Source organism: Engystomops pustulosus, chromosome 7, assembly GCF_040894005.1.
Source record: "Engystomops pustulosus chromosome 7, aEngPut4.maternal, whole genome shotgun sequence".
NCBI classification, from domain to species: Eukaryota; Metazoa; Chordata; class Amphibia; order Anura; family Leptodactylidae; genus Engystomops; species Engystomops pustulosus.
In genome coordinates, this window is record NC_092417.1 from 76402765 (window position 1) to 76411463 (window position 8699).

General features: G+C 46.5%; 1 protein-coding gene across 2 annotated transcripts in view; it reads right to left on the minus strand.

Annotated features, from left to right (window-relative positions):
* The window catches only part of YLPM1 (YLP motif containing 1), a 30542-nt gene extending 22079 nt beyond the window's left edge, over positions 1 to 8463 (minus strand). Inside the window, exons 1-5 of one of the 2 annotated variants that reach the window (XM_072116849.1) lie at positions 7931 to 8463; positions 6750 to 6947; positions 6354 to 6548; positions 4749 to 5743; positions 711 to 4577 (exon numbers count right to left, since the gene is read on the minus strand). In XM_072116849.1, the coding sequence (XP_071972950.1) occupies positions 711 to 4577; positions 4749 to 5743; positions 6354 to 6548; positions 6750 to 6947; positions 7931 to 8350 (5675 nt within the window). In that variant the 5' untranslated portion in view covers positions 8351 to 8463. The remainder of the gene's footprint in view (positions 1 to 710; positions 4578 to 4748; positions 5744 to 6353; positions 6549 to 6749; positions 6948 to 7930) is intronic. The other variant, XM_072116848.1, reaches the window with a different exon arrangement.
* Positions 8464 to 8699: the final 236 nt, after the last annotated feature.

Below are 8699 nucleotides of genomic sequence, written 5' to 3' on the forward strand. Positions count from 1 at the left end.
TGTCAATTGTCCATAATGTTGTAGCACATTGATTTATATTGCTGACTCCGGTCATATGTCTCTAAATGCATCTATCCCTTCACCTGTAGCCAAAATAAATCCTAGAAGTGCCACAACACTTCACTTGCAAGATGGAGCCAAGGATTTTATATTATGCAAAAGTAAAATTTAACAGCCCTGACCTAATCTAGAAAAAAAATATAAATCTCAAAAAAATTAAATAAAAAAGGGGTTTCCCACAGAGACATGTTAGGCCCTATCTGCGGGATAGGGCCAAACTTGCTAATCAGCAGGGGTCTCAGTGCCGAGACCCCTACAGATCGCCAAAACAAGGGGTCCGACAGACCCCTCGGCGCTCCGTCAAATTAATGGAGCATAATGACGCGCATGACCGTTTTGTTCCATTAATCTCCATGGAGCTGACGGAGTTAGCCAAACAGGGTCGTGTCTAGGGGAATCTGAAATTGTGTACAGCAGGACTGATAGAGAGAGGTTGGACTTATTAATAAAAATACAGCATTTCACAGATATAAAACAGTGAATTAGAGAATCTGTTATTTTGTTATCCTGAGTACATATAGGAAACTTGCCTTCGTGGGAATACCCCTTTAAGTGTTTGAGTTTAGCCTACTAGAGAAAAAGAATAAGCTGGATATCTGCACATGCTAACGGTGCATATCAGTTATTTTGCAAGACTAGAATTAACTCACCGAAGCATTTTCAGTTCCTGAGCCGCCTTTAGTATGATCTCATGTTGTCTCTGGCTCAGTGCAACCACACCATGGGCAGGAGGCTCAGAGTCAGGAACTGTGGAATGTCCATGAAGCGATTCTGGGGCTGCTAAAGGCTGAGGTGGAAGTCGATTCAAGCCTTCCTCCCTTCTGTCAGAGGGATACCATTGTTCGCCTCTGGGTTCCCGAGATGGATTTTCTAGAAATTCATCACGTTTTCGATCCTCATGCCATGAAGAAACATCAGGGAAATCCCGAATCCTCAACTCCATGCGTTCATGAAATTCTCTGTCTGAAAGATCTCTATCCATCCTCCATCTATTTTCTAGGTAACTTTCAAGAGGTGGAAGAGGTGGCAAAGAGGATCGTGTCTGAACAGGAGAATAAGGACGATGTGGTGACAAAGACCTTCGTGAAGGCAACCAGTCTCTCTCCCCGAGACGAACCTCAAGATCATCAGGAATTCTGGGCAAATCTCTGCCAACATCTGCATCAAAGTAGCGTCTTTCAGCTCTGTCAAAATATCCTTCTCTGTCCAAATTTCTCTCCCGAAGCCAGTGGTCACGTCTAACATCCAAATCATGAGGTAGAGGTGGAACAGGCAATGGGAGTCTATCGTCTCTAAAGTATGGGTCTCTTCCAAACTCTGGATCACGTTCACGAAAATAACGATCCCTATCCCAATTCTCACTTCTTGGCCCTTCAACAGGAAGATCTCTACTCCGCTCATCTAAAATTGGATCTATAAACCTTTCCCTATCAAGATAACGTGGCTCTTCACGGAATGTCTCACGATCAAATGGTGGCAAGTCATCTGGGCGCTCTCTAAATGGTAGTCTTTCTAAAAATGGATCCCTAGGTTCAAAACGTCTGTCAATAGGAATATCCATAATATCTCGATTTCCAGGTCTAGGTGGCAACCTATCACGAACAAATCCCCTTGAACCATCTCTGGGTAGTTGATTAAATCTTGGATCAAAGTTTCCTCTCCTTGGACCTTGACTGGGGAAATCTTCTGCATAATATTCTGGTTCATCAGACATCTCATAGTTTCTAAAATTTCCTATTCTCTGTGTTTCATGATGTAGATGACTTTCAGCATTGTCCATGTCTTCATTAGGAAAATCTTGCCTTGCATGTCCGTGAGGACCTTCAGTATCAGACATTCTGGAAAATCGCTTTCTTTCCATAATTGGGTCACGACCTGATTGAATTTGAGGCTCATTCACTGACTCATCACTCCCTTTATAAAAAGGCTGTGCTCTAGGTTCAGGATCTATGAACTGCTCATACACATGGTCTTCATTTTGAGGAGCTTTGAGATTGAAGTCATCAGAAACCGTAGTGTGAAAGTCACCTGGCCGAGCAGGAGGCATTCTTGGTGCACCTGGCCTAATAGGCCGAGCTGCTCTAACTGACCCTGGCATTATTGCAGGAGGAGCACGAGGAATGTTTTGTCTAATGGAGGGAGAAGCCCAAGGAGCACCTGGCCTAACCGGCGGCCGAGGAGCTCCAGGTCTGACAGGGGGTGATGCTCGAGGAACACCAGGCCTAATTGGAGTAGGTCCCCGAGGTGCACCAGCCCTGAAAGGAACAGGGGCCTGATGACCTGCTGGCCTGATAGAAGCCAGGTGAGGGGTTCCAGGTTTCGCAAGAGGGGCTTGAGATGTTCCAAACATGGCAGTAGAGAACATATTGGGTTCACTAGGTCTGATGGCAGGAGCCTGTTCTCCACCAGACTGAGAAGATAATTTTGTTGAGTCAGAAGGAATCTGGAAGTTAGAGGAGTTATCTGAGGACAGTGGGATTTTCCCTGGCTGAATAGCTGTCTGTGCAGTAGTATTAGAGATAGGAACATGTGGGAGATCAGGTTTTGTAGCCTCTGGGGGTAGAATCCTTGAATTGTTTACAGAAACACCTCCTCTGGAAGAACTAGTGGAAGAAGAAGCTTCGAGTGTACTCAACGTGGCATTATTACTAATAGAAGCATTCACCTCCACTAAAGAATTTGCTCTTTCGTTAGGAGCAGGTAGCTCTTTTTTATCGGACTGAACAGAGGCCTCATGTTTAGGGAGACTGGAATCTATAGTTTCAGCTACTTTCTGAACTGAAGGAGAAGCTCTTCTGGCTATTTCAGTTGGTCCTTGAACGGTAGTGACATCTTTATTAATTAAGTGGTCACTTGAAATCTTTCCAGCATTTTTCATATCAACATCACCTTCAGAACTTTCTGTCTCCGCACTAGGACCCTTAAACATCTGGTTGCCAGTTAGACAGGGCTCATGAAATTTACCAGGTAGAGGCTTGGGGTCATTTACATCAGTAGGAGGCATTGCTTTGTCAACCCTGCTGTCATGAGGTAAACTGTGACTGCTCTTTTGATCGTCAGGGACATAGCCATACTTTCCCCATTGCACTGAGCCTGTACCATCACGAGCAGTGTTCCTATTCCACCTTTCATCCACATGTAAATCTTTGTTTAGAGGAGAATCTATGGGCAAGGAAGGTCTGCTCTCCATCACACTACCTTTGGGTTGCCACTCTGGTCTGCCACTGCTTATATTAAACGGGGCCCTCTTACCTACCCAACCCTCCTGTGAGGTATTTGTATCAAACCTGTCTTGCTCTTCAGAAAAGCTCTTATTATCAGGGGATACGTCATCATGCCCAAACTGATCCAAGGTGGGTTCAGAAGCCCTATATCTGTCTGGAGGAAACTTGGGTCCACCAAAGCGGATCTTTGGCGGTGGAAAATCAGGACCTTCATAAAGATTTCTGGGATGATCCTCTGGACAGCCAAAACGATCTTGATGTCCACCCTCAGGACCACTAAACCTGTGCCTGGCAAGTCCCTCAGGGTGGTCAAACCTCCCTCGGTTGAAGCCCCCTGGACTTACAAACCTACCATGTGGAGGTCCAAAAGGAAATCTAGCTCTTCCACGGGCAGGCATCTCTGGAGCACTAAACCTGAACCTATTAGGTCCATGAAATGGAACTTCATGAACATTAAAATTATCTGGTGGGGGCCCATCATGATTTTTAGCCCTTTCAGGGCCAGGAGCACCAGCATCCAAGTGGTCTGGAGGATTTTCATCAATTCCCCACCTATCTTGAGGCATTCTCTCAGGGCAACTCCATTTATTATGCTGAGGATCTGAAGCACTCCAGTTATCAGGAGGCTCTCCCCATTTATCAGCCATTCGTTTTCTCTGATTATCTAGATCAAACAGAGAACTTTCATGTTTGTTTCTGATGTCCCTCGGGATAGCCTCACTTCTGTCTAAAATCTGCTGTTTGTCAGTAGTGAACTTGTGAGTTTCCAAAACATCTACATTTTCTTGAGAATTCACTTCAGATCTGCCAGTACTACTAGAAAAATAGTTGCCTTTGTCTGTACCACACTTTTCCCAACTGTGTTCTGTAGAAACCATAGGTCTGTCCCATTTTTGATGCTTAGGTTCTTCGGGCTGGTCCCATCTGTTTGGAGGTACATTAGGCTGCTCATCCCATTTTCTTCCAGGCAGCTCTCCTTGTACTTTCCCCCATTTTCCAACATCCTTATTCCCTTCACTTTGTTCCCAAGTTTGTTTCTGGACGCCATGGCCTGAACTGTACATAGATCGGTCACTGTCTCCAGGGTCTTGTGTGGATTCAGCAGGCTGTTTTGTGAAAGGCTGGCTCTGACCTTGAAAAGAATGAAAAGTAGAATTGAAACTAGAGCCTTGGAATTGCTTTCCATCAAGAATTGGTCGAGGACCACGAAAACCAAATAACCCTCTGGTTCCATCAAACTGTCCTCCTCGAGGAGCATGAAATCCTGAAGATTGAGACCCATGACTAGGAAACCTATTGTGAGATAGAGAGAAAAAAAAAAAAAAGTCAGATTGACACATTTATAAAAGTGATCTATTCATCACTGACTCACAAGGACTAATAGAGTTTACACAGGAATAGTCCATATTTTTGTTAAGAGGGGATAAAATAAATATTTTCAGAGGGAAGACCCAACAACCCTACCTTGGACCTGCTGGGATCATCGGATTAGTTGTCGGTTGAACAGGAGGTGCAGTTTCCTTTTCAGTTAGGTCTGATTGATCAGAAGACATTAAGTGTTTGGAGTCAAAATTTTTTGATTCATATGATTTATCCAAGGACTGCGAACTGCAAAGGTCTGTGGTTGGCAATTCTGTTGAATGTTTAAGGGATGATAAAGATGGAGAAGTCTTTGATAAAGGAGCATATGAAGATGATTTAGCATTCTTCAGAGCTTGCTGTGCTTGATAGGAAAGACCAGAAGCCAGAGCATCATTCACAAAAGTGTCTGGTTCGACAGACGAGGGAGTAGGTGCAGAAGAGTTATCTCTAGAAGTTGGTAGTAGCTGGGTAGTGGAATCTGTCAACTCAGGTGTTTCAACACTGCTTACAAGTGCAGGCGGTGGTTCAGCTGCCTCAGTGCTGGCCATATTTTCCGGTGGTAAAGGAGGCTGCACCGCTTCCTCAGTAACTGTGTTAGCTGGTGGAGGAGGTGGAGGGGAACTTGTTACAGGAGGCAAAGGAGGTGCAGATACAGGGGGCAGAGGAGGAGCAGTCTCAGGATAAGTTGCTGCTGCAGGAGTAGGCAATGGAGGTGGGGGAACTGAGCTATACAATGGAGGTCCAGGAAATGGAGGGGGTATATTTATTCCAGGGGGTACAGAAGGGGGCACAGTAGGAGGCATAACTTGAGAATATGACGGGTACTGTGGAACAACGGCAATGTAATGGTTGCCCCCATACTGCTGCTTCAAACTTTTAAGAGAGGTTATTTTCTCTTTGAGCTGCGATTTTGTGGCTTTCAATTGTGCCTGCCATGATGTCCACTGGACATGGTAGTTCTGCAGCTGGTCCTTGTGTGGATAGGTCTGCAATAACTCCTGCCACTTTTTAAACTGACTCTCCCACTCTTGGTGAAGAGGATTGAACTGTTTCTGCTGCATCTCATAGTGCTGCAGTTGGACTTCCACACACATTGCCTGTAATAAAATACATGCATCAGTTGAAGAGCTTAAATAATTGAATTTACTAACGGCACACAAACATAGGGATGATGTAGACCTCTAGTTCCCACTAGAAAAAAAAAATCAAACCATTTCAGTCCAGGCCACAACCCCTGGACATGTACTATCATTCTTTTATGTTATAACTTTCAGATCTACACAAATATATCACATACTGTAGCCTCCCCCCAATAAAGGATGTAATATGGGATGAGTGCACAAGAATAGTCATATATAAAACAAGGTGACATTCGGTGTGGAGGATACAATCACACACTGGGCAGTACAGCAGAGGCGTAACCCTGAAGGTCCAAGGTACATATGGAATCACTGGGATGCAGTTATTAGTTTTGCCTTAACTCTAACCACAGCTTTGCAGATAAAGGCTCTATGATAATTCATGAACAAGGTCATCCTCCAGACATTGGGCAAGTTCTGATATTCTTGCCTTGCAAGCTAACACCAATGCCGATGGACAACACATCTGCAGATTTGGGCCAAACATTTTCATTGTAACAATGTCATTAAATGACAGCAATAATTCGAATGCAGGGATCCAAATATTTCCTTGTAGGATCATACTTACCGCAATGTGCGGGGGATCAACTAATAATGACTGGTATCGCTGGAGCAGCTGCTGTAATGCTGTGTGTTTCTGGATGATTCCCTGGTACTGGAAACCCAAGCGATGCTGTGCATGCTGCTGCCAGTGTGCTGCTGCTTCTTGCAGGGTCTTCAGCCTCTGTGCCTGCTCTGGATCTTCTGTCAGGTTTATGTTTGGCTAAAGGAACAATTAAAAGGTAATGAGCATAACTTTAATACATTGCTAGTGAAGACTTCGAGACTTCTCTGCAGCCGCAATCAACCAGTCCTGTAATGATAATACAGAACATGGGAACTACTATCACTGATCGCAAAGTTAATCAACATCAGTGTTACGAGTTGGCCTCCCTGTCACTGTAAAAAAACATGGGGAATTTACCGTGGCATCCTGCACAGGAGGCGGGGCCTTATCCACTGGGGGGAGCTCAAGGCTAGGTGGGGGTGGTGCATATCCTGCAGACGTGTGTGGAACGATCTGCGGAGTATCTGATGCTGGAGAACTCTCCTCTTTCACAACTTTCTTGGATTTCTGCTGAAGACTCAGCAGATGCTGCTTATAATAATACTGCTGCTGTTCCTGCAACATGAAAACCCACAAGAATGACGATTATAGCCCAAGGCCCATGGGGAAATACAGCATCAACACCAGCAATGGCAACATGATTGGCCAGAAATAAATATTATACCCACATTTCTCCTCTAAACAGCCGCTCCTGCAAACAATTTCTAAGTCACCCCAACCAAGTCAAAGCTGCCCCTCCCCATTCGTTGTTGACACCCAAACAGGTACATATACTACTTACCCTACATTTCAGGAAAATAAGCAAGTATCTTCTGTCAGCAAGCCCCGACAGAATTGGCATGATTTCTGGGGGACTCCCCACTCAATCCAATCAGTACATGAACCTCCAGGAGCCAGAAGATTTGGCCCTTCTTTGTGAGCAGAGCCTAAATGCCCCAGCTCACTAAGAAGAACCCGACTTCCGACCACTAATCCCAAGGGCATTGTTAGATTGACTTATGGTAGACCATAGTGATGGGTAGTTCGCCAACGAACTCACCCACACAGCCCGCTTGTCCCACATTGGCACAAACCCCTACTGCAGAGACCTACCCCCACCCCATACAAGGCTCCCTCCAAAAATAGGCAGACTCCCCATGCATGGCACATCATGACAAAAGAGGCAATTACTCTTATACAGTTCTTCTTCCCCGTATAAGCACATTTCAACCCCACTCAGTTTCACATTGCCTCTTGAAATGGGCACATAGCCACCTATGACATTTCCCACCTTTAGACATGCCCTAACGTATGATGCTGCAAATCCTTATCCCCTCTGTTACGGTAATATACTATATATACCCCCCCCCCCCCCCCCAATAGGCAAGTGCCTACACATGACTTTTTGTCCCAATAGGCAATAGTACAACAATGTCCCAAATAGGAAGCATCCTCCCCCATATATACATACATAGGCACAGAACCCCATTCTGAGCCCCCTTAGTACTGCCATATAGGATTCCCACACATACAAGGCATATACCAATCCAATCCTTTACCTCCAGGGACGTGCTCTCCTTATCCACAGCTCCATCAGCAGAGGGCGGGGGTGGGGGCGGCGGAGGCTGCTCTGGGGCAGGGGGAGGAGGGGGCTGTTCGGGCTCTGGAGGGGGCGGGGGCGCCGTAGGTTGCTGGTAGTCGGGCGGCGGTACAGTATGCCCATAGGGTGGGGGAGGGGGGTACGGGTACGCAACGGGCGGCCGCGGCGGAGTGAAGAAGTGTCGGGGAGGTGGTGTGGAAGCCACCGGTGTACCGGCGGGCAGGACGGACTCTAACTGTCGCTGGTGCATCCGCTGGAGCTGCTCTAGCTGGGCTAGGTGCTGGTCGCGGAGGCTCTGGAAGGCCGGGCCCGGTGGAGGCCCTGCAGGAGCCGGAGGGCCGGCCGAGCCACCGTAACGGGGAGGCCAGCCCGGGAACATCGCACCACTATCGGTGATCTAACAAGGCCGGGTAAAGGGGTCCAGACCGGACGTGACGCTAGAACACCAACGCAAGCGCAGTTAGACGAGTGCTAAAGATGGCCGCGGCATGTCACTGCGCATGCCCGAACGCAGCCTTCCTCCATTGTTTCTTCCTCAGTGTTCTCAGGCTGCCAAGTGCGTGCAGTGCGCATGCCTCATAGGAAACATTCGCGCCCCCAAGACTTGCCTCTGATTTTCGTGGGGTTACTAGAGGGTCACATCCTTAATCTTCAAAGTGGTTTTTCAACTGATGTTCTCTAAATTTTGGAAATTTACCTCACAGGGAAAAGAAAAACTGTAACTCATC